Source organism: Oncorhynchus kisutch, linkage group LG28 (assembly GCF_002021735.2).
Source record: "Oncorhynchus kisutch isolate 150728-3 linkage group LG28, Okis_V2, whole genome shotgun sequence".
Lineage (NCBI taxonomy): Eukaryota > Metazoa > Chordata > Actinopteri > Salmoniformes > Salmonidae > Oncorhynchus > Oncorhynchus kisutch.
Window position 1 is genome coordinate 16,835,850 of NC_034201.2, and position 27,079 is coordinate 16,862,928.

Consider the following 27,079-nt stretch of genomic DNA (forward strand, 5'->3'; position numbering starts at 1 on the left):
TGGTTGCAGGTCTTATTATACCTCAGTGGCCAGTCCCCAGACGCGACTTCCACTTTTGGATGTAAACAATGAGACACTCCATCTTAACTCCTCCTCCATATTTACTGGATTGGTTGAACAGTGCAGAAGAGAACCTCCCCTGACAGGCTCTCTTGTTCAAGCTGTGTTTAGAATCTTCCAAAACATTATAGCTTTTGTCAACGTGATTATGTGAATTCCTTGCCAGTAATTATCTTATTATTCTTACATTATTAGAAGGCTGAAAGAGAAAATAGTGTATGATCTTATCAACAGTAAATTGCACAAGCACCATTGTAAAAGTGTGAAATGTCACAGGGGGAAGGGGGGATTTCTGGAATTGTAAAGGGCATTATAAAACAGCATCTAAAACCATAAATGTGGGACCACATCTATTGATCAGGTCTAAGTCATACAGTGAGGGAAAAAAGTATTTGATCCCCTGCTGATTTTGTATGTTTGCCCTCTGACAAAGAAATTATCAGTCTATCATTTTAATGGTAGGTTTATTTGAACAGTGAGAGACAGAATAACAACAAAAAAATCCAGAAAAACACATGTCAAAAATGTTATAAATTGATATGCATTTTAATGTGCAAAATAAGTATTTGACACCTCTGCAAAACATGACTTAGTACTTGGTGGCAAAACCCTTGTTGGCAATCAGAGGTCAGACATTTCTTTTAGTTGGCCACCAGGTTTGCACACATCTCAGGAGGGATTTTGTCCCACGCCTCTTTGCAGATCTTCTCCAAGTCATTAAGGTTTTGAGGCTGATGTTTGGCAACTCGAACCTTCAGCTCCCTCCACAGATTTTCTATGGGATTATTTTCTATGGGATTTCTATGGGACCTTAATGTGCTTCTTCTTGAGCCACTCCTTTGTTTGCCTTGGCCGTGTGCTTTGGGTCATTGTCATGCTGGAATACCCATCCACGACCCATTTTCAATGCCCTGGCTGACGGTACATGGCCCATCCATCGTCCCTTTGATATGGTGAAGTTGTCCTGTCCCTTTAGCAGAAAAACACCCCCAAAGCATAATGTTTCCACCTCCATGTTTGACGGTGGGGATGGTATTCTTGGGGTCATAGGCAGCATTCCTCCTCCTCCAAACACAGCGAGTTGAGGCCAAAGAGCTCCATTTTGGTCTCATCTGACCACAACACTTTCACCCAGTTGTCCTCTGAATCATTCAGATGTTCATTGGCAAACTTCAGACGGGCATGTATATGTGCTTTCTTGAGCAGGAGGGACCTTGCGGGCGCTGCAGGATTTCAGTCCTTCACGGCGTAGTGTGTTACCAATTGTTTTCTTGGTGACTCTATGGTCCCAGCTGCCTTGAGATCATTGACAAGATCCTCCCGTGTAGGTCTGAGCTGATTCATCACCGTTCTCATGATCATTGCAACTCCACGAGGTGAGATCTTGCATGGAGCCCCAGGCCGAGGGAGATTGACAGTTCTTTTGTGTTTCTTCCATTTGCGAATAATCGCACCAACTGTTGTCACCTTCTCACCAAGCTGCTTGGAGATGGTCTTGTAGCCCATTCCAGCCTTGTGTAGGTCTACAATCTTGTCCCTGACAACCTTGGAGAGCTCTTTGGTCTTGGCCATGGCTCTTTGGTCTTGGCCATGGTGGAGAGTTTGATTGATTGCTTCTGTGGACAGGTGTCTTTTATACAAGTAACAAACTGAGATTAGGAGCACTCCATTTCAGAGTGTGCTCTTAATCTCAGCTCATTAACTGTATAAAAGACACCTGTGAGCCAGAAATCTTTCTGATTGAGAGGGGGTCAAATACTCATTTCCCTCATTAAAATGCAAATCAATTTATAATATTTTTGACATGTGTTTTTCAGGATTTTTTTGTTGTTGTTCTGTCTCTCACTGTTCAAATAAACCTACCATTAAAATTATAGACTGATCATTTCTTTGTTAGTGGGCAAACATACAAAATCAGCAGGGGATCAAATACTCCCCCCCCCCCACTATATACATATACTTTATATAAAATGTAACTTATTTTATTTTAAGACGCCCAAAGAAGAAAAAAAAGACCTCCTAAAATCCAATGTATTGAGATGATATTATCATGTTCATCACAGAATGTGCCATTGACATCACCAATAAATTCTGACAGGAGGAATAGGAAAGAGGGGAGAAGAGAACCATCCATAGAGATAATACTACCGCATACAAGAGGACCCAGGTGCAAACCATTATGCATTGGTCCACATTCATACCTGCATTGAGCAACATTCTGGGCTGTTGACCCTTATTTCAGCCCCGCTGACCCTCCTGAAGCCTTCATGTCCTTCAACCAGGCAAATAATAGATTAAAACACACTGTTTTGCAATGAAGGTCTACAGTAGCCTCAACAACACTCTATGGGGTAGCACCATGTTGTAGCCAGAGGACAGCTAGTTTCTGTCCTAATCTGGGTACATTGACTTCAATACAAAACCTAGGAGGTTTGTGGTTCTCACCCCCTTCCATAGACTTAACCAGTAATTATGACAACTTCCAGAGGATGTCCTCCAACTTATCAGAGCTTTTGAAGCAGGAACTGACTTGTTGTTCACCCAATCAAAGGATCAGAGAATGAATCTAGTACTGAAAGCATAAACTACAGCTAGCTATCAGTGAAGTGCATCAAATGTGATGAGTAGTTGACTCAAAGTGAGAGAAAGACAATAGTTAAGGTTTTGAACAAATTAATTTCTTAAAAAATGAAGTGCAAGAGAAAGAGAGATAGCTAGCTATATTTTGTTGTGTTTTTCACTTTCACTTACTTAACTAGCAAATGCATCTAGCGCAGGAGGTTGGTGGTACCTTAAGTGGAATGGTATCAAATACATGGTTTCCCTATGTTTAATGCCATTCCATTTGCTCTGATCCAGCCATTATTATGAAAAGTCCTCCCCTCACATCTAGCTAGTTTAGCCAACTCAAACACAGAGCTCAAACAGAGAGGGCTGCTATGTTAGCTAGCTGGCTATGGCTCTTCAACACTGGAACTCTTTTAAGTCAAGGTAAGCTTTTTGTTTTATTAATTTATTAACACCGGGGCCGACGGTTTAAGATGAGCGAGGATGTTTTTTTTAATGAGTATGGCCTTATTTCTATTACAGCATATTGGATGACTGTCATTTATATTCCATTCACCCAGTTAAATGTAACATTGATTAGTTTATGCTACTACTTGATTCTCAAATGTTCCCTATACCCCATCATGAGGTTGCTACAACCTAGCTTTTGAATGAACGTTTACAACGTAGGTGAACAGGTCGAGAGACATTTGAGTAATCAAGGTGACCGACATTGACACATTTAATACCGTCTCACACGCTCTTGCCTGCATCTAGCTGTGCTAGGGCGTAGTCATTAGTCCAACAGTTGTCAAACCAGAGTTTCTAGTGGACAAATTCAATTATGTTTATCCCCATTTTGTTCTGTTGCGTGTGATCCCTGATCACATGCAAACACAGTTTCATAGCAGCCACATGCAAACAGCATGATCCCTTTGATTGTTGTATAATTCCTTTTCGCAACTATGCATTCTCCTCCTCTGACCTTTTTCCATTGCTTGTGGACTTCAGTGCACCACATCAGATGTCTGTGACCAGACGAAAAAACCTTTCCAGGCCAAACCTTCATATCATAACCTCTAACCGTACACACAGACTACATCGTTGTCACCATATTAGCTAAAGTCATAATCAACATAGCTACTAGAATTAATGCATTAGTAAACCCACTACAATCATGCAGTACAGTCTACAGTCAGCAAGCGGTTTAGTAGTTAACCTCTGAACCACCCATACCGGATTCGGGATAATTGTCATCAGCAACGCTGAATAGCATAGCGCCACAGTCAAATAATATTACTAGAAAATATTCATATTCATGAAATCACAAGTGCAATATTGCGAATCCACCTGTTGTCTCAGATTTTGAAATGATGCTTTACAGCAAAAGCAATACAAGCGTTTGTGTAAGTTTATCGATCGCTCGACAAAACAATAAGTACACTTAGCATCAGGTAACTTGGTCACGAAAATCAGAAAAGCAATCAAATGAATTGTTTACCTTTGATCTTCGGATGTTTTCACTCACGAGACTCCCAGTTAGACAACAAATGTTTTGTTCCATAAAGATATTTTTTATATACAAATACCTCCGTTAGTTTGGTGCGTTATGCCCAGGAATCCACCGGAAAGAGCGGTCACGACAACGCAGACAAAAAAAATCCAAATTATATCCATAATGTCCACAGAAACATGTCATTTTTTATAATCAATCCTCAGGGTGTTTTTCAAATATGTATTCGATAATATATCAACCGGGACAGTTGGCTTTTCACTAGGACCGGGAGTAATAATTCACTCTGAGAGCCCCCACCTATCCACTTATGCAATGTTCACGCTCATTCTTCAAAATAAAAGCCTGAAACTATGTCTGAAAACTGTTGACACCTTGAGGAAGCGATAGGAAAAGGAATCTGGTTGATATCCCTTTAAATGGAGCAATGGGAGGCTATGGAATATGGAGTTTTCAAAATAGAAGCCACTTCCTGGTTTGATTTCTCAGGGTTTCGCCTGCAATATCAGTTCTGTTATACTCACAGACAATATTTTGACAGTTTTGGAAACTTTAGAGTGTTTTCTATCCTAATCTGTCAATTATATGCATATTCTAGCATCTGGTCCTGAGAAATAGGCTGTTTACTTTGGGAACGTTATTTTTCCAAACATAAAAATAGTGCCCCCTAGCTTCAAGAGGTTAACTTCTTAGGGCTAGGCCCCTTTTTTTCTCAATTTCCGCCTGAATGACATGCCCGAAGTAAACTGCCTGTAGCTCAGGCCACTTTGAAGTTTGTAGAAATGTTAAAATAATGTAGGAGAATATAACACAATAGATATGGTAGGAGAAAAACCAAAGGAAAAACAACCAGAATTTTGTTTTTGAGAGAGACCATCCTCTTAGAAATGCAAGAGAAAGGTCATATTGTAAATTCTCCCTTGATGCAATTCCTATAGCTTCCACAGGGTATCAGCCGTCTATGTTCAAGGTTTCAGGCTTGTAACTTCAAAAACAAATAAGAAATAACAGTTTTAGTAGAAGGACAGCCTTGGAAATCCGTGTTTGCGAATGCCATGAAGAAATTACGCACCAGCTAAAATCGGTTTCCTATTGAACATACTTCTTTCCGAAATAAATATAGTTTAATTACATTTTAGGGGATCTGCTGAGTAAATAGAAACATATTTTGACTTGTTGAAACAAAGTTTAGGGGTAGATTTTTGGATTCCATTCTCTGCAAGTTGAACATGTGGATTACTCAAATCTATGGCGCCAACTAAACAGACCTTTTGGGATATAAAGAAGGATTTTATCTAACAAAACTACGTTATAGCTGGGACCCTTTGGATGAAAAATCAGAGGAAGATATTCAAAAAGTAAGTGAATATTTAATCTTTATATGGGAATGTATGAAACCTGTCCCGGCAAAAATATATTTTGTTCTGGGGCGCCGTCCTAAAACAATTGCATGGCATGTTTTCGCTGTAATAGCTACTGTAAATCGGAGAGTGCAGTTAGATTAACAAGAATTTAAGCTTTCAGTCAATATAAGACACTTATATGTACCTAAATGTTTAAAAACCATAATATTTATTAGAATTTATTTTAATTGCGAGCCCTCCAGTTTCACCGGAAGTTGTCCCGCTAGCAGAACACCGATCCTTACTAAATGGCACCGACCACCACTGGTTTGCACATACCATTTTTAATGACTAAAAGATAACATATGTACACTACAGGTCAAAAGTTTTAGAACACCAACTCATTCAAGCGTTTTTATTTGTACTATTTTCTATATTGTAGAATAGTGAAGACATCAAAACTATGAAATAACACATGGAATGTAGTAACCAAAAGTGTTAAATCAAAATGTGTTACTTTTGAGATCATTCAAATAGCCACGCTTTGCCTTGATGACAGCTTTGCACCCTCTTGGCAGTCTCTCAACCGGCTCCATGAGGTAGTCACCTGGAATGCATTTCAGTTAACAGGTGTGCCTTCTGAAAAATTAATTTGTGGAATTTCTTTCCTTCTTAATGCGTTTGAGGCAATCAGTTGTGTTGTGAAAAGGTAGGGGGGTATACAGAAGACAGCCCTATTTTTTAAAAGACCAAGTCCATATTATGGCAAGAACAGCTCAAATAAGCAAAGAGAAACGACAGTCCATCATTACTTTAAGACATGAAGGTCAGTCAATACGGAACATTTCAAGAACTTTGTAAGTGTCTTCAAGTGCAGTCACAAAAACCATCAAGCGCTGTGATGAAACGATCTCATGAGGACCGCCACAGGAAAGGAAGACCCAGAGTTCCCTCTGCTGCAGAGGATATGTACATTAGCGTTACCAGCCTCAGAAATTGCAGCCCAAATAAATGCTTCAGAGTTCAAGTAACAGACACGTCTCAAAATCAGGACTTCATGGTCAAATTGCTGCAAAGAGACCCCTACTAAAATGACACCATTAAGAAGAGACTGGCTTGGGCTAAATAGCACGAGCAATGCACATTAGACTGGTGGAAATCTGCCCTTTGGTCTGTAGTCCAAATTTGAGATTTTTGGTTCTAACCGCTGTTTGTGTAACGCAGAGCAAGTTAACGGATGATCTCCACAAGTGTTTTTCCCACCGTGAAGCATGGAGTTGGTGTGATGGTGCTTTGCTGGTGACACTGTTGGTGATTTATTTAGAATTCAAAGCACACTTAACCAGCATGGCTACCACAGCATTCTGCCACAATATGCCATCACATCTGGTTTGCGCTTAGTGGGACAATCATTTGATTTTCAACAGGACAATGACCCAACACACCTCCAGGCTGTGTAAGGGCTATTTGACCAGGAAGGAGAGTGAAGGAGTGCTGCATCAGATGACCTGGCCTCCACAATCAAACCACCTCAACCCAATTGAGATGGTTTGGGATGAGTTGGACCGCAGAGTGAAGGAAAAGCAGCCAACAAGTGCTCAGCATATGTGGGAACTCCTTCAAGACTGTTGGAAAAGCATGTCAGGTGAAGCTGGTTGATAGAATACCAAGGGTGCAAACTGTCATCAAGGCAAAGGGTGGCTACTTTGAAAATTCTCAAATATATTTTGATTTGTTTAACACTTTTTAGGTTACTACATAATTCCATGTTATTTCATAGTTTTGATGTTTTCACTATTATTCTACAATGTAGAAAATGTTTTAAAAAATCTAGAAAAACCCTTGAATGAGTGTGTCCAAACTTTTGACTGGTACTGTATACAAACGTGACCTAAGACTTGACTGGAACCAACTTTGCCGCCATTTATGTATACATACCCAAATTAATGTGATATGAGATACTCACTAATTGACTGTGCAACGTACACACATTTGATTTCAGTTTGAATGTGATATGGGGGTTAGAGGCATGTTTATTCTGACATTCTAAAGAAAACATTGCCATGTTGATCTGACCCTTGCTGTTGAAATACCAGTGTCTGACGCTCGGCTGTCGCAGATGCACCGCCCCCGACATTTATCTAGTCAGATGCTTCATCCTTACCACTCAAACGAGCCCCTTGAGTCAGCATGTCAGATCTTATAGAGTAAAGCAAATTAACGAGTGCTACCTAGTGGTTAAACATGGAATAGCCATTGACAAAAAATAATAATAAACTCTGGTGGAAGAGGAAAAAGTACACGCAAAATCCAGGCTAGAATGAGGTTTGTGTGGGGTTGACACTATTATAAAGGATTGCTACAAAGGCCCAATAGTAAAGAGCCACTCCTTGAGATAATGGTAGTAAAATGAAAACACTACGTATGTTTAACCAGATTTAATATTTTTGAAACATTGGGTTTGGAAAAAGTACAAAAGTGATCAGAACGCCACAGTATGAAACCAGCTCAGTTTGGTGCAGAGCTGAAATGGTACGTTCCTTTAAAAAGCGTATTCTACAGATGTATTTATATAATTAACCAGCCTTACCTGACACACACACACTCACTAAAACCGATACAAGTTACACATTTTAAATACATAGGCTGATCCCTGTAATACCTTTACACGTATAAAAAAACAGTTTTTTAAAGGCTGAAAAAGTACATTACAGCAGGGGTTCTCAACTTTTTGGGGCCGGGGACTCTTGTCATACCAAATTCATCAGGGACCCCCTCTTAACCAGAACACAACTCGAGTGAGAAGAAGTAGCATACAAGCTAATACCCTACAAGCTAATGTCCTGCAATTCTACACATTTTTCTACGAGGCAGAGAGAACTTTAATTACAGTGCATTCATGTTCTGCATTTTCTTGGGTGAGAGGGGGACAAGTAATGAGTTGAAAAATAGATAACTGGTGGAGTACTGTGGATACCAATATCCCTGTGAGCCTCCCAGGGCCATTCTGCCCAAAGTTAAGAACAAACCGTAGATGAATAATATTACATTGAATTATACCCTCTAAACTTAATCCACAGATCCCTTCAACACACCTAATTTAATAATTCATCTGTTAGTAATATTCATGATTTTCTTTTCAAATTTAAAACAAAAACTGTTATTTTGAGATCTGGCTGCAGACCTCCTGCATTACCTCCCCAGGGGCCCGTGAAACCCAATTTGAGAAACCCTACATTATAGTACAGGAGACCACAATGCTAACTTGTATGTCAGTAAGTCATGCAGTATTACAAATCTTTCCACTACAGAAAAACAGCAAAGCACTACAGCTGTCACAGTGAGAAAGAGGGCAGCCGGGAAGTGTCTCTACAAAACAAAGTTTAAAAATCTCTCATAGAGTTGATGGTTTTTGGACTTTAACGTCTAAAGGTCTCTGCTACTGGCCAGCAATGCTGTTGTCAGTGATCCTTTTGACATTTGCATACATAGTAAGTTGAGAAGGGTCTCCAATAAGGAGGAGTTTCTCTTCCATAATTACGTCCATTTAGAAAAATATAATTAATATGTTACGAGAAAGTTGCTGTTGAAGAAAAAACATTTCCCAAACCTGGGCAATGCTCTGAGTATGTGGTGAGAAAAAGACCAAAAGCTACAAAATGTAATTGAATAAATAAGATTGCATGACATCCGTAAAAAATCAAGTGGGATCTGTGATGTTGACAGAATCGTATCCACCTTGCACAAAACATGCTGCTGGACCCGGGCAGTGTTAACGAGGCTCTCTCCTCATCCACAGTCACATCACATCCAGTGGCAGAGTAAAACTCAGGGTTAGAACATTTAAAACATGTTGAAATTGAGGATGTGTCCTTATTGTCATGCCAACATGAAAGAGGATTTCCATGTATAGCATGGTCACCTGTTTTCCAACGAATAACATAACTGAAAAGATCAAAATGATTGAGAAAACACAGGAAGGAGGGAGGGAAAGGTAGAATGGCATCAGGCTTTCACAGTGTTAAAACAATGAAGCCACTGAGCCGTGGTTGGGTGGGCTTGTCGTTACGGTAACAGCAGTGAACTCCCCGTCCTGTCAAACTTCTTGCCCTTTGAGAGGGCGGCCACTTGTTTCAGCAGCTCCCGGTTTTTGGCCTGTAGTAAAAGAAAATGAGTATGTGACCATCTATTTTTAATGAAAGCCTTTACCACAAGCTAGGAGCGTTTGATTTTAGTGCCTTCAGAAAGTATTCACACCCTTCGACTTTCTCCACATTTTTGTTGTGTTACAGCCTGAATTTAAAAAAAGGGATTAAATTTAGTCTTTAGTCAAAAAGTATTCAACCCTTTTGATATGGCAAAATGTTCTTAACAAGTCACATGGGCTCACTGTGTGCAATATGTGTTTCACATTTTTATTAAATGACTACTACTCTCTGTTCCCCACCAGAGCATGTGAGGGGAGTTGAGCGATTGGAAATCCCACTCATTGAGTGGTGCACCACGCCGGTGCTCCAGGTCTTTCCCTAAAAACCACGCCGCGCTCACAGAAAAACAAACCGCCGCTCCAAATTCCCTACATTCAAATCACAATTTAACCAACACCCATCTATTTTTGTGACCACCAGCAGCAGAGAATATCCACTCCACACTTTTTATTGAACCTTTATTTAACTAGGCAAGTCAGTTAAGAACAAATTGTTAAGGCTACCCTGGGGCGGCAGGGTAGCCTAGTGGTTAGAGTGTTGGACTAGTAACCGGAAAGTTGCAAGTTCAAACCCCTGAGCTGACAAGGTACAAATCTATCGTTCTGCCCACTGTTCCTAGGCCGTCATTGAAAATAATAATTTGTTCTTAACTGACTTGCCTAGCTAAATAAAAGGTCAAATATTTTTATTTTTTACAATGACTGCATACTCTGGCAAAACCTGGACGAAGCTGGGCCCAATCATGCACCACCCAATCACAGCCGGATGTGATACAGCCTGGATTCTAAACTAGGGAGTGTAGGGACGCCTCGTACTGAGATGCAGTGCCTTAGACCACTGCACCACTCGGGATAGCGCCATAGTATTATTGGAGACCTGGGTAACTATATTTCTGTCTATTTTTGTGTGTGGAACATTTAGAATGAAAAGTTAAGATTGTAAATGTGGTGGGTGGTAGAATGGGTGGTAGGGGCTACAATCAAATGTGATAAACTTTCCCAATCTTTATTTTCTGTCTAGCCTATGGGAAAGTGTTTCTGGTTAGAAAGAACAGTGGTCACGATGAATGGAAGCTGTATGCCATGAAGGTGAGTCTATCGTCTTTGACATTGTCTGAATATAACACATCACTGAGTACCACTCATATTTTTAAGCATAGTGGTGGCTGGATCATGTTATAGGTATGCTTGTAATCGTTAAGGACTGGGGAGTTTCAGGAAAATATTTTTACAAAATGGAGGTAAGCACAGGAAATATCCTAGAGGAAAACCTGGTTTAGTCTGCTTTCCACCAGACACTGGGAGATGAATTCACCTTCCAGAAGGACAAAAACCTAAAACACAACGCCAAATTCTACACTGGAGTTTCTTACCCAGAAGACTGAGTGTCCGAGTAACAGTTGACTTAAATCTGCGGCAAGAACTGAAAATGGTTGTCTAGCAATTATCAACAGCCAATTTAACAGCGCTTGTAGAATATTGAAAATAATGGGCAAATGTTGCACAATCCAGGTCTGCAAAGCTCTTACAGACTTACCCAGATACTCAAAGCTGTAATTGCTGCCAAAGGTGCTTTTACAAAGTATTGACTCAGGGGTATGAATACTTATGTAGAAACATGTTTTCACTTTGTCATTATGGGGTATTGTGTGTAGAAAATATATTTAATCCATTTTGAATTCAGGCTGTAACAACAATGTGGAATAAGGGGTATGAATACTTTCTGAAGGTATGGTTCATCCTACTGTGTCTAACTTGTTAGGAAAGTTGTTTGAATCCCATGTGCTTGAGAAGCAACAGGTATGTTGCAATATGAGGTCCTCCCACGACAACTCAGGAAAGCATGCAGTTTATTAGGCTACAGATTAAATAAGTTATGATGAACTTCACAGGGTGGTGAAAGTGCACGGTGATGAGCTTCATGCTCCTCTCCAATAAAATGTCAAGAGTCTAACTATTTGACAAATAAAAATGATCTTGCTCTTTTGTCCATAACAAATCATGTAGGCTATACCTGCAAGCTGTTGGATAGAGTGCACGTGCCAATACCAGAGTGGGCACATTCACTATAGAGTGCAAAATGTTGAGAGAAAACGATCAGTAGAGTTAAAAATGCAATGGATACCCATTTAACTTGTACATTTATTCGGTACATGGGAATTTAACCGCAAAATATATTTTTACGTGCACTACGTCATCACGCACTGCCTTTTATGACCGACAAGTCAATTTGATGGAAACATCTTGGATGGGAAATTGTGCGTATTACTTTTATGCAGATTTTAGAATATTCACATGAAACGGTGTTGCCAATTGGATGGAAACCTAGCTAGGGGTCCACAAGATGTCTTGTTTTTTCATGTCTGTATGGTAATTTTTACTCTACCTGTTGCTGTTCCATGGCCTCTTTGTGCACCTTCTCCATGTTGTTCATCTTAACCCTCATGTTGGATTCCTGGTACTGGAAGTCTGCCTTGAGTTCTGTGAGCTGGAAGTACAAAACAAAGAGGGAGACGATCTGGTGAATACAACATGACCAGAAGTCACATTGAACATAGCAAAATGGATAGTTTGTCAAATCAAATCGTGTGTCACATGTGCCTAACACAACAGGTGTAGTAGACCTTACTGTGAAATGCTTACTGACAAACCATTAACTAGATTTTCTTAACTGCGTTGTTGGTTGAGAAAATATTTACTAAATCAACTAAAGTAACAATAACGAGGCAATATGAAATGGGATACTGAGTCAATGTGCGGGGGTACAGGTTAGTCATGGTCATTTCTACATGTAGGTAGGGGTAAAGTGACTATGCATAGATAATAAACCGTTAGTAACAGCAGTGTAAAAACAATGCAAATAGTCAGAGTGGCCATTTGAATAATTTTTCAGCAGTCTTATGGCTTGGGGGTATAAGCTGTTAAGGAGCCTTTTGGTCCTAGACTTGGCGCTCCAGTACCGCTTGCCGTGCGGCAGCAGAGACAATAGTCAATGACTTGGGTGGCTGGAGTCTGACAATTTTGAGGCCTTCCTCTGACCCGCCTAGTATATAGGTCCTGGATGGCAGGAAGCTTGGCCCCAGCGATGTGGGCCGTATGCACTACCCTCTGTAGCGCCTTGTGGTCAAATGCAGAACAGTTGCCAACCAGGCAGCAATGCAACGGTTCAAGATGCTCTCGATGGTGCAGCTGTAGAACTTTTTGAGGACCCATGCCAAATCTTTTCTCCTGAGGGGGAATAGGCTTTGTCATGCCCTTTTCACAACTCTCTTAGTACCATGATAGTTTGTTGGTGATGTGGACACCAAGGAACTTGAAGCTCTCGACCCACTCCACTACAGCCCCGTTGATGCGAATGGGGGCGTGTTCGGCCCTCCTTTTCCTGTAGTCCACAATTGGCTCCTTTGTCTTGCTCACATTGAGGGAGAGGTTGTTGTCCTGGCACCACACTGCCTGGTCTTAGACCTCCTTCCTATAGGCTGTCTCATCATTGTCAGTGATCAGGCCTACCACAGTTGTGTCGTCAGCAAACTTAATGATGTTGGAGTCATGCTTGGCCACGCAGTCGTGTGTGAAAGAGGAAGTACAGGAGGGGACTAAGCACGCACCTCTGAGGGTTCCCAGTGTTGACGAACAGCGTGGCAGATGTGTTGTTGCCTACCATTACCACTGGGAGCAGCCAGTCTCAGCAGTGGTCGTTTAGGGGCATGAATTACTGTGACGATACAATTAGGTGTGTACCTTTCGGTCCTTCTCCAGTATTGTCTGATCCCTCTGTTGAAGCATTCTCTTTAATGACATCACTTCCTCTTTCAGCTGGCTGATCAGAATAAAGTTGTCCGTTCCTCCAGAATCCATAGATTGGGTAATGGAACTACTGATGGGAGAGAGGACAGAGAGCAGGGAAGAAAAGTTGTCAGAAAAAGGAAAGTACCTTAACTCAGATCTTTCACACTGACCCACTTTGTACCATTACCTGCTCCAACACACCTTGATGGCATCTATCACAGAGATGTGTGTTAGAACAATGGAGGTCAAAAAAGTGTCAGTAGGAACCTACTGGATGTTTTCCATGTTTACTTCAAAAGTTAGAGCTGGCTTGTAACTCCTTACATGTGATTGAAACTCCTCTCGTACCTGTCCCCGTTGGATGGCTTCACATCCAGTTTTGGCTTCTTCTTTGGGGTCTCCTTCTGGATCGAAGACGATTTATGGCTGAGGGGAGAACCAACACACAACCTTAGCCACTGAGGCTCTCCATCAGACCTGTAAAGTGTCCCAGAGTATACCATAGTTCAACTAAGTTGTATAACTAGGCAAAAAGACTTGTCATAACAGTCAATCAAGACGGGAGGGGGTACGTCTTACCTCTGCTTCCACAGTCCCTGCTCCTGCTCTGGACTTAGGCTCCCACTGAGTCTACAAAAAGACAATAAAGAACAAACACCAAGTTATCAGAGATTTTTTCAACATGTTCCTTCAAATATCTGACACATGCATCATTACTCAGAGACCACAACATCCTTCCAAAAAGTGCCAGTTCAGCACAATAGATATACAGTATTGTGACAGAGTAGAGACCTGCAGAAGACCCGCATCACAGAGGAAGTAATGGCCTAACAGTTAGAGGATAGGGCTGTGGCACCATGGCCTACTTATGTGAGCTGCTGTGTCTGTGCTGCTGGTGGTGTTGATGATGCTGCTGCTGCCTGGAGTGGTGGTCCTTCTCATTGAGCGAGGAGTTGGAGTGGGAGGAGCTGAAGCCTTTCCTTTGCTCCTTGGTCTTCTGCAGCACACGGCGGTAGGACAGAGTGCATAGCCAGCACAGCAGCTTCCCATCCACCTGACAACACATACACAGGACAGTGGAAAATGGTAAATACGCAATCTCATGAGTGCTGGACAAAGTGTGTTAGGGTATCAATGCAGCGGGTGTGCGTGCCTACCTTCCTCCTACCCTCTTCCTTGCGGTCAAATGCACACTGTTGTTTGCACTGCTCACAGGTCTGTGGAGGGCCATACTTCTTCTCTGAGTTAGTGCAACGCTGACACTTTGTTCCAATGAAAGCAGCAATGATGTTACAATACTGGCAGGGTTTAGGCTGAGTGGGGAACAGAAGATTTGGCAAACATAACCATAACGAAGTCAATACCCGTTGTAAAATTATAACAGAGGCGTCAATTCAAGTCAAAACTTACCGTCCCAAACTGCTTTACATTCTGGGCACATTTCTTGCAAATTGTGTTTGTTTTGCTGGAATAGAGAACGTGAAAAAGAAATCGCATCAACATCCTGGAGCCAATGTTATCACTATATTACATGGTGATGCCTTTGGAATAACAATACCATACACAGTAAAGGTGATGGCGCAAAACTCGCCTCTCCTGCTGAAACTCTGATCTGCAGTATGTACACTTGACGATGGGATGAGCGATGCGACACTCCTGTTGACACAAGAAACAAAGCAGTTCAAGGCCATTTGCTTAAAAATAAATGCAAACAGATACAATGTAGGACATAGATTTGAGTGAATTCTTAAAATGTTAAATCAGAGTGGTTTGTCCCAAATGTCAAAACCCCTTTGTATGACGTTATTTAGTGTTATGCATTTGTTTACAATAATTAACCATGCATGGAATAGTGTGCTTACCTTTTATTCAGACACAGGTTTTCAAGCCTTCTGCCCAGTATGTGTGTGTGGTATGCTTATTATGGCAATGTGAAATATGCATTTCCAACGCATCCGCATGAATACAAAAATGTGATAATTTGTCACAAATTTCTACTTGATTTTTGACATTGCATGAAGAATATATGTGGAACATAACCTACACTACTGGGCGAAGAGGGATGCTACACTGTGCCTCCTCGAATTCAATTTCGTAGCTGCCGGTAGGTTAAAGACACTGACGCTGTGGCTACATCGATGATAAATCCAATTTGTATTATCTGTAAAGGGCATGAAGTGTAAACAAATGCTAAATGAACAGGTCATGGGAGACGTAATGTGAAAAGATCTACATGTGATCTACACATCTACAATGTGAAAACATCTGACGTTATTTTGTCTGCTACATCCAGCAGACTGCATGAATAGAAAAAACATTTCGCGAATAAATTATATCGTCCTGCGTGTGACATTATCTAACAAGGTGGCCATTTGCGTCCCAGACAGGCTGCAAGGATAATAGTTAGTTGTTACATAATCTATTATCAAAGCCATCGCTTGCGATAAGTGCTGAATGTGGCCAGAGACCTTATAATTAAACATCCAGGGAGCAGTCGAAATGCATATGAGCCTGTAACAATTGCTGTGTAATCTATTCATATTGCAAAATGTGGTGCTAGTTAACTAGCTAGCTATCACCCAAACACTTCCAGTCCAAACCTTGCACAGTTGCTGTCCCTGCGACAGTTCTTCGAAAGGATACCGCTGGTTACACTTCGTACACGCGTACAGGGCCGATGTTGCCATTATCACCAAGATCAAGTCAAAGATAAAAACAAAGAGAGTGAAATAGCTAGTCACCCAGACAATGTGTTGTCAAACAATTTCCTTGGTAGCTAACGTTAGCTAACTAAGCCTGTAGCTAGCCAATAATAGCTAAGCTAATGCTAAATAAACAGCTAAATATTCTTAAATATCTATCATCTCTCTCCGTAACATAAGTTACTTGACATAGTTAGTCAAAAATACTTATCTAGCATCCGCAAAATGTATAAACAAGAGTAAAATGTAAATAGTTTTTTCGCTGTTCTTAGCTAGCTATTCGTATTTTCCCTTTCTCTTTTTTTGTATCCGCAGCGTCGTCATTCAAACCGGATGCGGCCAACGACAGAAGAAAGAAAGAGAAGCCAATCATGACACATCATTAGTGCGCGGGACTTTGTATTTTGAAACACAGAAGCCAATCACAGTGCAAAACAACACAGCGATTAAGTTCCATTAAGCTGCCTCAATTTGTATCACTGTGATAAGAGGAATATGGAAGCAAAGTAACTAGAATGTACATATGCTGTATTACTGTTAGATCTTTTAATTCTAAAAGCTAGCTGCTACATGTAATTAAATGTCACTGTCAGGTGGCTGGGGATAAAAGAGAACAATATATTCATACCGTTGTGTACATTGTCAGAGTCATTCTGAAAATATTAGGCAATGCAATGGTACTATGAATTCTGTTTAGAGATTGTGTTCACAACACACATTTAATTTGTGGTGGTCTTTTATTTATCATTAAATTAAGTCAACAGCAACCAGGGTCAATCCCGGATCAAAGAGCAAAGTAAATCCAGGCTGGATAAACTGCTGATGTGCTGGGCCATATGCTAACAGGCAATATAAAGTACTTTGTCATGTTGTATCTACCTACCTACTAACAATATATTGGTGATCATAATATATAAGGACAAGAAATAGTTTTATTTCCAATTTTGCAAATTAACATTTAAACAAAAACAAATAAATTATCAAAATATTGTGGCAAACGTGTATTGTTGACAGGCATGGGTTACAGTCCATGGTAGTCAGCTTGTTCTACTAAGTTAATGGCCTGCAATTACATTGACCATAACATTCTTACCAAATTAATTATTCTACTAACACGTAAATATTAGTTAAACAGTTAATGATTTATATTGATTAAGGATGTGCCCTTGCGAGGCCATGAAAAAAGCCACTTCATCATTGCACTAGTGGGGAATGAGCCTCACTACTTTTCCTCTGGTTAGTAATCAGATCACTGTTCAAAGAGAAAACCCTGTTGTGACTATTTATTTTAAACAACAGTGCAAAGCTCTACATCACTGTGCCTGTGAGATGCATGTTGTTGGAGTCTTAACATTTTCCATGGAGGAATGGTTAGTGCCATCTGTGGCATTCAGTTTCTAGTTTCTGTAGAATTTGTTATTTGATACATATGCAGCATTTATTAACAACCTGTGGGTATGACCTTTCAACTAAACCATGTCATGCACATTGTCAATTTTACTGATCTGTTTTGGGTAAACAGTCTGCAACGTGACGTACACATCATCACCAAGGCCCTCAAGTTATCACCTAATTATAACTGAGACTCAGAGCTCAGTATTAACCTAAAAGTCTATGGTATAAACTGTACACACAACCTAGGCTAAGAGAATGGAAATAATATGTAGTTAACTTGCTAGTAAAAAGAACTCAACAGCTTAGAAAAAAACATCAACATACTGATCAGATGGAATGTCATACATAACTATACACCCACATTCATTCATACCTATTTGGTCAAAATATGTGTCCATCCAGTAACTATTTTCTCAGCTTCAAAACCATTTGCAGACATTTCTGACCTCAAAACCTATTTGGAATAGGTCAAGTAGAAATAAACAGAAAATTGCTTAAATAGCATGTCTTTTTTCTTTTTCAATTCTCCACCTCGCTTTCACAACGAAGAAATTCATTGAGCGTATTAGCTACTTGTTTTATCCTATTAATAATTTAGTGTACTTATTACTTTAGAATAAACTAATGCATTAATACTGGATATAGTTAAGCCGATATGCAATAGCATACTTGTGAGGGATTATTTGATGATCATTATATGTTACAGTACTCTTGACCCTGGTAGCAGAGGTCAGTGAAGTAAAGTATGGCTATAGTGAGGTGGTCTCAGAGATAAATAGAGGACTCATTTATATATGTGCCATTATAGCATGTGTCACAGCATGGGCAGTGCCATTGAGGCTACAACCCATAGGAAGCCCCACCCTTTTGAAAACGTTGATTACTTTAAAATGGCAGAAGCATGGTGGAAGCCCTTAATGATGCCGCCCATGCTAAACAGCCTTTTGGCCACTAGAGGCCTCTGTTATTGTCTATGGGTGGTCTTAAACAGAGGCAGCACGTCTTTTTGGTGCATAGACAACATAGGGTTCTGACCATAGACATATACATTCATATTCTTATTCTATTTCTATGGGTCTGACCCTGTACGACCTCAGCTGTTGGAGCAGCAGTGAGATGGAACATCCAAAGGCCAATACATGGTTTCTACAGACACTTGGTGGTTGCGTTGCTTTCTACAGGAGTGTGTCATGTTAAGCAGGAATGTGTGACACAGCAAGTCCCCTGCAGTGCAGTCTATTAGTTATGGGCATGGCACCTTATCGTTGTGAGGCCTCAGTCCTTAGCCTTACTCTAAAAGCCCCCTGTCAAACAAAGGTCTGAACGGGAGTGATGGAGCGGGTGGGCGAGCCAGCCCTCTCAGTGGAGGAGGCAGAGCGATTGGTCACGTCTCGCTGTAGCTCCTCCACCCTCTTCTGAAGCTCCGCCCGCTTGGCCAGAAGCTCCTTGTAGCGCTGGTGAACAGGCTCCTGGGAAGAAGGTACACAAACAGTAGTGGTCAACACTAGAACATAACTATGCTAAAACAAGCATATAAACTGCCATTTATACTCATACTAACAACGCAACAGTAAAAAATGTAGTCCCCCACAAATTATGCAGCCACCCCCGGCCAATTGAGATACCGTGTGTGACTAACAGAAACCGCCTTGGGCCAATCATTGTAATTTTGTAAATGCCGGATCTTTATGGCAAATCAAATTTAATTTTATTTGTCACATACACATGGTTAGCAGATGTTAATGCGAGCGTAGCGAAATGCTTGCGCTTCTAGTTCCGACATTGCAGTAATAACCAACGAGTGATCTAACCTAACAATTTCACAACAACTACCTTATACACACACAAGTGTAAAGGGATGAAGAATATGTACATGAAAATATATGAATGAGTGATGGTAGAGAACGGCATAGGCAAGATGCAGTAGATGGTATCGAGTACAGTATATACATATGAGATGAGTAATGTAGGGTATGTAAACATTATATTAAGTAGCATTGTTTAAAGTGGCTAGTGATACATTTTTTACATCAATTTTTCCATTATTAAAGTGGCTGGAGTTGAGTCAGTATGTTGGCAGCAGCCACTCAAAGTTAGTGATGGCTGTTTAACATTCTGATGGCCTTGAGATAAAAGCTGTTTTTCAGTCTCTCGGTCCCCGCTTTGATGCACCTGTACTGACCTCGCCTTCTGGATGATAGCGGGGTGAACAGGCAGTGGCTCAGGTGGTTGTTGTCCTTGATGATCTTTATGGCCTTCCTGTGACATTGGGTGGTGTAGGTGTCCTGGAGGGCAGGTAGTTTGCCCCCGGTGATGCGTTGTGCAGACCACACTACCCTCTGGAGAACTTTGCGGTTGTGGGCGGAGCAGTTGCCGTACCAGGCAGTGATACAGCCCGACAAGATGCTCTCGATTGTGCATCTGTAAAAGTTTGTGAGTGCTTTTGGTGACAAGCTGAATTTCTTCAGCCTTCCTGATGTTGAAGAGGCGCTGCTGCGCCTTCTTCACCACGCTGTCTGTGTGGGTGGACCATTTCAGTTTGTCAGTGATGTGTACGCCGAGGAACTTAAAACGTACTACCCTCTCCACTACTGTCCCGTCAATGTGGATAGGGGGGTGCTCCCTCTGCTGTTTCCTGAAGTCCACGATCATCTCCTTTGTTTTGTTGACGTTGAGTGCGAGGTTATTTTCCTGACACCAACACTGAGGGCCCCCACCTCCTCCCTGTATGCCTTCTCGTCGTTGTTGGTAATCAAGCCTACCACTGTAGTGTCGTCTGCAAACTTGATGATTGAGTTGGAGGCGTGCATGGCCACGCAGTCGTGGGTGAACAGGGAGTACAGGAGAGGGCTCAGAACACACCCTTGTGGGGCCCCAGTGTTGAGGACCAGCGGGGTGGAGATGTTGTTACCTACCCACACCCCCTGGGGGCGGCCCGTCAGGAAGTTCAGTACCCTGTTGCAAAGGGCGGAGTCTAGACACAGGGTCTTGAGCTTGATGACGAGTTTGGAGGGTACTATGGTGTTAAATGCTGAGCTGTAGTCGATGAACAGCATTCTCACATAGGTATTCCTCTTGTCCAGATGGGTTAGGGCAGTGTGCAGTGTGGTTGCGATTGCGTCGTCTATGGACCTATTGGGGCGGTAAGCAAATTGGAGTGGGTCTAGGGTGTCAGGTAGGGTGGAGGTGATATGGTCCTTGACTAGTCTCTCAAAGCACTTCATGATGAAGGAAGTGAGTGCTACGGGGCAGTAGTCATTTAGCTCAGTACCGTAGCTTTCTTGGGAACAGAAACAATGGTGGCCCTCTTGAAGCATGTGGGAACAGCAGACTGGGATAAGGATTGATAGAATATGTCCGTAAACACACCAGCCAGCTGGTCTGCGCATGCTCTGAGGACGCGGCTGGGGATGCCGTCTGGGCCTGCAGCCTTGCGAGGGTTAAAACCTGTTGGGGCGAGGGTTAAAACCTGTTGGGGAAAGGTGTTCCCCTCTCCGCCATGTTGGAGTCAACAGAAATACAAAATTACAACATAAATAATCCCTTACCTTTGATGATCTTTCATCAGAATGTAGTGCAAGGAGTCCTAGTTCCACAATAAATTGTTGTTTTGTTCCATAATGTCCAATACTAGTGTCCAAGCTGCATTTGCTATCACTTTCAGCTCACGTGCCCAAAAACTGGACTGCTGTTCCAAGAGAACTTGCAAGAAAACTTCCAAAATATATATTCCAGGTCAAATAAACTGGTCAAACTAAGTACAGAATCAATCTTTAGGATGTTATAATCATATATATCCAATAACGTTCCAACCGGATCATTCGTTTTCATCTGGGGCTGATTGGAACAGCCGTAGCACTCAGAGAAATGCGCCACAGCAAAATGGCATTCTGTTGCGACACCGACTATTTTCCCTCCCATTAGTTCAAAGTTCAGTTATTTTTGTAATCAGTGATTGACTGTAGACCCTGCCACATACCTCGTGTCTGAGCCGTTGAATTGCGACTCTACTTTGTCTCTATACTGATTTGTTTGATTGCCTTGCTGAGGGAATAGCTACACTGTTTGTATTCAGTAATGTTTCCGGTCAACTTGCCCTGGTTAAAAGCAGTGTTTCACGCTTTCAGTTTCGCACGAATGCTTCCATCAATCCATGGTTTCTGGTTTGGGATATTATAATTATTTTTTATTTTTTTTACCCCTTTTTCTCCCCAATTCTGTGGTATCCAATTGTTAGTAGCTACTATCTTGTCTCATCGCTACAACGCCCGTACGGGCTCGGGAGAGACAAAGATTGAAAGTCATGCGTCCTCCGATACACTACCCAACCAAGCCGCACTGCTTCTAACACAGCGCGCATCCAACCCGGAAGCCAGCTGCACCAATGTGTCGGAGGAAACACCGTGCACCTGGCAACCTTGGTTAGCGTGCACAGCGCCGGCCCGACCACAGGAGTCGCTGGTGCGCGATGAGACAAGGATATCCCTACCGGCCAAACCCTCCCTAACCCGGACGACGCTAGGCCAATTGTGCGTCGCCCCACGGACCTCCCGGTCGCGGCCGGTTACGACAGAGCCTGGGCGCAAACCCAGAGTCTCTGGTGGCACAGCTGGCGCTGCAGTACAGAGCCCTTAACCCCTGCGCCACCCGGGAGGCCCGGTTTGGGAATGTTTTAATAGTTGCTGTGGGTACGACATCGCCGATGCACTTGCTAATAAACTCGCTCACCGAATCAGCGTATTCGTCAATGTTGTTGTTTGACGCAATGCGGAACATATCCCAATCCACGTGATCGAAGCAATCTTGAAGCATGGAATTAGATAGGTCTGTTGAACGCTGGTCCGACCAGAGCGCAGACCTGAAATCGGGCCAGTGCTGTAGGAGATATTGCGTGTGACTAACATACTAATGGGCAGAGAGAGATCCATAATCCCCTCCTCAATTTCATTCAGGGGGACAATTATTCAAGATAGCATAAACATTACTACTATCAACATCATTGCCACTACTATGAAAGTGAGGTAGTTTGCCCAGACCTGTGGCCTCATGCGAGGGTTCCAGCGGATGTAGTATCCCACCCAGAGCTCCAGGTGGCGCATGCTGACTACTGGGAACAGCACATGGTTGGAATAGTTGACATAAAGAGGGTTGGTGAACTCCTCTAGCTGGCTGTTGATGTAGGCCCACAAAGAAACTGTCTTCTTAGGCAGCTCCTGCAGAACAATTAGATGTATGAGATGTTGGTTTTAAAATTAGCAAATAAAACATACTCATTAGCATATTCCTATTCGCACTGTTATGACAACTGTGTATGAAATGTCATCCATGAGAGACAGTCAAATAAACATTGAGTTTAGTTTCAGGTTTTCTGAATTGCACTCCATCCAAGTGGTGTTTAAACCTAACATAGTCTGCACTCTCACCTCCTTCACCCTTTGCTGTTCACTGTTACACATGAATGTCCCAAACAGGCAGCTGTACATGTGGTCCAGGATGGTGACCAGGAAGTACTCGTTGAACTCAAAGGCTGCAGGAAACTAGACAGGAACAGTTAAATTATAATCCATATACGATCAGGAGAATCCGGAGGGATTATGTACATCAGTAAATCATCCCGTGTGTAATGTGTACTTTATTACTATGCCTGGAATTTTTTCTGCTCAGGTCACATGACTACCCATCAATGCCCCTTACCAGTGATGTCCCTCACCTGTCGGGCAATCTGCCACACACAGTCAATAAACTGCAGGAAGACAGGCGAGCGGTCTGCGTCTGTGTGATTCTTATCCCCATGACCGATCCTCTGGAAGGAGAGTGGGGAAGGAGGGAGAAGAACAGAAAGTCAAGTGACCGTAATGGCTGAACAAAACACAAGAAGGGTAAAGCTGTGCCATGGCGATGGTTGACCCATGTGAGTCAGGAAATGAGGAAGTTTCAAACCATTTTAACTTCTCTTACCACATTAGAATGTCCCGAGCATTTCCAAAACGTAAATGAATAATCAAGAGAAGGTGTCCCAAGTGTTTTAGCTTGGTATAAGGAACACTACACAGTGAGAGGGAGTAAAGGCTTATTTACTAGCTGGAAGCGGTGGCCAAAGCTCAGCCACTCTTTCTCCAGCAGCACCTGGAAGCCACGGATGGTGCGGTAGTGTCCGTCCAGCATCAGCATGGCCAGGGAGGTGAGCTGGGCAGTACGGTCCCATCCATCACTGCAGTGAACTACCACTGAAGTCTTCCCAGACTCCACCTTGTCTGCAATACGCAGCGCCCCAGCTAGGATCAGCTACACAGGGAACAGACAGACAGGTTCAACAAATAATCTCAACCTTGATTTCTTTCTCTCCCTTCTGTCCTCACCTTGATGTGCTCCAGCCAATGAGTGGACTCGAGGTTGGAGAGCCAATGGGACTCCTCGATGTTGGGATAGACCACCTCCTTCAGCTTGCGCAGTGACTCTCTCATCACATGGATGTTGTGGATGTCCAAGAACACCAGCTCTGCATTCTGATAGGCATCCTCACTCTCATAGCCACCCCCTTTCATCTGAGGAGAACGCAGGGAATGTAGTCATCTCTTGGAATTGAATATACTCTTTGAATAACACTAAATAGTTTTCATACTTACAGAATGTAATTATCTTTGAGAGGAGATCAAAATCAAATCCAAAGAAAACAACACTATGGGTTGAGCATTGAACTGTATAGGCACTGTGTGTGGGAAATGCACTTTGACGCAAAATAAAACATGATTATTATTACTAACTACATACCTTGTTGGCGGCAGCATTGACGCTAGGCCTGGCATCGAAGATGAAGAGCTTGTGGGACTGAGCGTTGGCATCCATGATGGCCTGGAGGTACTTCTCATCGTCTTTGCTACGCTTGCCGTTGACCCCGACCATGGGCTGACTACAGCGCGTCACTGTGGCCTGGCTCTCTGGGTGAATCCACGACAGCACCTGCAGAGCCACAGCAGAGGCATTGGCACGGACAGTAGCACAAGACCGCAGGTACTACATCAGCGTGGTACTACATCAGCGTGGTACTACATCAGCGTGGTACTACAGAGGTACCGCAGACAGTTAAAGAGTGGGGACAGTGTGAAGTGTAAATGCTAACTCACAGGTATCCTGCCCTTGGCTCTGAAGGCAGCCACTCTCTTCAACTCCTCATCTGGTATGTTGACAGGCACCACCAGGTTTGATGGGTAAGTGTCACACACTTCGTAGTGATCATTCACTTTAGTTATCCTCCAGCTCTCGTTGGGTATTCCCTACACACACATACGTGTATAACAACATTTAAAAACAACTTATACCTAAAGCCCAGATTTTTGAAATCTTCCAAATACCTGTCTTTTGTATTCCGCTTGAGCATCATACACTTTCCAGCCATTTTCAGGATAGACCTGCCCATACTCAAAGGCAAAGATTGGCTGTGGATGACAGAGGGAAAAACATAGTCGGTTAGTTGGCCCTGGGCCTTTATAGTACACAGTAGCAGACCATGGGCAACAGACCTAGTGACTCACTCACCAAACCATTGGAAACAGGAAAGGCAAATTTCATCAGGATCTCAAAAATGGACTTCCTGAGTGAGTCCTCCATCTGCTTGTGTGCAAACCGCAGATTACGGATATCCTGAGGAGACAGAGTGACAGGTCACTGTAACCATTGTAATTTACACTCAGAGAAAGAAGAAGCACTAGAATGCAGTGATTGGAGTCTGAAGTATAAGAAAAATAAGAAAAATGCCTGTTCTCTTTGAGAGCAACAAAGAGATTATATATTAGTATAAACAGCAGGTAAGGGATGTTCCAGACATTTTTTTGGTGGTCACTGCTCACCTTGCAGACCAGCCCGTAGGAGACCTCACCACGGCTAGATGCACCTCCTATCTTCTCCACACGGCTCACTACCCCCAGGGGCAAGTCCAGCACAAACGCTGGTTCCTAGGAGACAAAGGAAATAATAACAACACTGATTTGACATCCTGAAGAGTGGAATGGAGACAAATCGAAAACTGAAAAGCATACCCTGTCCATGCATCTGAAGAACAGTCTATAGTTGGTGACAGTCAATGTCCCCCTCAGTGCACCGATGTAAGGACAGATGTAAGTGACGTCTTTGGCTGTTAGAAAATACAAACAAAAGTTTAAGCAGGTCATTCCGTTAAACCCAAAATAACCCATAGCTGGGGGGTGAGGGAGATGACCTACCCATGTCTTGCACACTTTCCTTTGGTAGTAACTGTGGTTCTTCTTTGTTTGAATCCCTGAGCACCTGTATATAAAACCATATCCAATGTTTAGGTAAAACATACAGAGTAGCCAACAGCACAAATCAAGTTGATTATTTTTACTTAAACACCAACGCAAATCTTTGAGGGAAGAGGGATGGAAGACTATACCTTGGCAGCAGCTTTAGGTCTGCCCTGAAATCATTAGGAGAAAAGCGAGAGGGTTAACCGCAGACATGTTTAAGATGCTATTGCTACAGTAGTAGAACTGAATCTATGTAAAGTTGTAGGTGAAAAGCCATGTACCAACCCGTAGTTCTGGGGAGAACTCTGTTGAGGTGGACACATTGTCAGAAGACATCGCATAGGGGGTCTTGGCAGCGTGAGTGGACCGGTCAGAACGAGACGTGGACGTACTGTCAACAGAATTGCAGAATACGTGTACTATAGGATAATGACCAGTGAGAAATAATACCATACCAAAATTGCTTGTTCATTTGACAGCCGTGTTCGCTAAAGCAGAAACTAAATGGCTGGCACCTAGCCCAGGGGACTGGAGAATAGATACACTCTGTATGTTACAGACCCTCTCTGATTTCCAGTCCCCTGGGCTATTTGTACCCAGACTAGATGGCTATGGAATCTGACATTATGTCTAGCTAACTAGATAACGTTAGTCGTATAAACTATGGCTGCTATCTTGAGCCAGATGTCTACCTTCTCGGGCTGCCTGCTATAGCGACTTTTGTAACCCGAATCTCCCAGTAAGGTTTAGCTGAGACTTCAACATCTTTCATTGAAATACACTAGTATAATTCAATATCTTCACTGTCGACAATTTTTCGCCATATTTAGATAGCATGTAGTTAGATAACTATAAAAGCTCCTGTCAATCGACTATACAGGGAGCTAGTTGAACGAGCCCCACCTGGACAATGAATCAACGCTGGCCTGCCTTGACGAGGATTGCTTCGAACCCAGACTGTCGATGCTTCCACTCTTCTCCATGGTAAATCTTAGTAAAGTATTCAAATATATGAATTTGAGGCGATTGGGCAGATATCTACATGCAACTGTTTTGATTCCGTCCTTGGTGAAAAGTAAATCCCAGGTACAGACAGGAAGCTGCCATCTTTTCCCAGAGTCCCCAATCCATAATAAACAAGGGAGTGGTGTTTGGAGTTGGGGGTAGCGCCCCCTGCCGCCATTACTGGTTATTACATGTAGCCCAACACTATCTTCATCATTAACAACAGCAACATGCTTCAGATTAGAGATTTTTAA

The 27,079-nt window shown here is 42.4% G+C and overlaps 2 protein-coding genes across 7 annotated transcripts; both read right to left on the reverse strand.

Annotated features, from left to right (window-relative positions):
* Positions 1-7,886: 7,886 nt before the first annotated feature.
* Positions 7,887-16,504, reverse strand: LOC109875669 (protein FAM76B). Of its 6 annotated transcripts, none has more exons than XM_020468084.2 (10): positions 16,060-16,504; positions 15,051-15,115; positions 14,870-14,924; positions 14,617-14,772; positions 14,326-14,513; positions 14,039-14,089; positions 13,808-13,885; positions 13,412-13,547; positions 12,057-12,158; positions 7,887-9,618 (listed from the first exon to the last, which is right to left on the reverse strand). In XM_020468084.2, the coding sequence occupies exons 1-10, from the start codon at positions 16,144-16,146 to the stop codon at positions 9,529-9,531; spliced, it is 1,008 nt and encodes a 335-aa protein (XP_020323673.1). In that variant the 5' UTR covers positions 16,147-16,504; the 3' UTR covers positions 7,887-9,528. The 6 variants fall into 6 exon arrangements, with proteins under 6 accessions (XP_020323673.1, XP_031663594.1, XP_020323674.1 ...); XM_031807734.1 differs by having other exon boundaries at positions 13,808-13,936; positions 16,060-16,493; XM_020468085.2 differs by having other exon boundaries at positions 13,412-13,544; positions 16,060-16,482.
* LOC109875668 (myotubularin-related protein 2) lies at positions 7,887-27,004 on the reverse strand. The gene is made up of 25 exons (XM_020468081.2): positions 26,724-27,004; positions 26,106-26,211; positions 25,967-25,990; positions 25,776-25,839; positions 25,593-25,687; positions 25,404-25,508; positions 25,093-25,197; positions 24,909-24,992; positions 24,681-24,830; positions 24,328-24,516; positions 23,916-24,101; positions 23,635-23,841; positions 23,267-23,359; positions 22,980-23,093; positions 22,593-22,769; positions 16,060-19,025; positions 15,023-15,115; positions 14,870-14,924; positions 14,617-14,772; positions 14,326-14,513; positions 14,039-14,089; positions 13,808-13,936; positions 13,412-13,547; positions 12,057-12,158; positions 7,887-9,618 (listed from the first exon to the last, which is right to left on the reverse strand). Exons 1-16 carry the CDS (start codon positions 26,801-26,803, stop codon positions 18,864-18,866), a joined length of 1,941 nt encoding a protein of 646 aa, XP_020323670.1. The 5' UTR covers positions 26,804-27,004; the 3' UTR covers positions 7,887-9,618; positions 12,057-12,158; positions 13,412-13,547; positions 13,808-13,936; positions 14,039-14,089; positions 14,326-14,513; positions 14,617-14,772; positions 14,870-14,924; positions 15,023-15,115; positions 16,060-18,863.
* Between the last annotated feature and the right edge of the window lie 75 nt (positions 27,005-27,079).

Excerpts from the sequence above, each read along its gene's own strand:
- LOC109875668 (XM_020468081.2), bottom strand. The coding sequence starts at position 26,803 with ATGGAGAAGAGTGGAAGCATCGACAGTCTGGGTTCGAAGCAATCCTCG. Across the intron at positions 25,198-25,403 it reads CCTACGGGCTGGTCTGCAAG|GATATCCGTAATCTGCGGTT; the intron begins GTGAGCAGTGAC and ends CTGTCTCCTCAG. Across the intron at positions 22,770-22,979 it reads AACAGCAAAGGGTGAAGGAG|GAGCTGCCTAAGAAGACAGT; the intron begins GTGAGAGTGCAG and ends ATTGTTCTGCAG.
- LOC109875669 (XM_020468083.2), bottom strand. The coding sequence starts at position 16,146 with ATGGCAACATCGGCCCTGTACGCGTGTACGAAGTGTAACCAGCGGTAT. Across the intron at positions 14,773-14,869 it reads ATGTAAAGCAGTTTGGGACG|CCTAAACCCTGCCAGTATTG; the intron begins GTAAGTTTTGAC and ends TTCCCCACTCAG. Across the intron at positions 13,937-14,038 it reads CAGGGACTGTGGAAGCAGAG|GTCTGATGGAGAGCCTCAGT; the intron begins GTAAGACGTACC and ends GACACTTTACAG.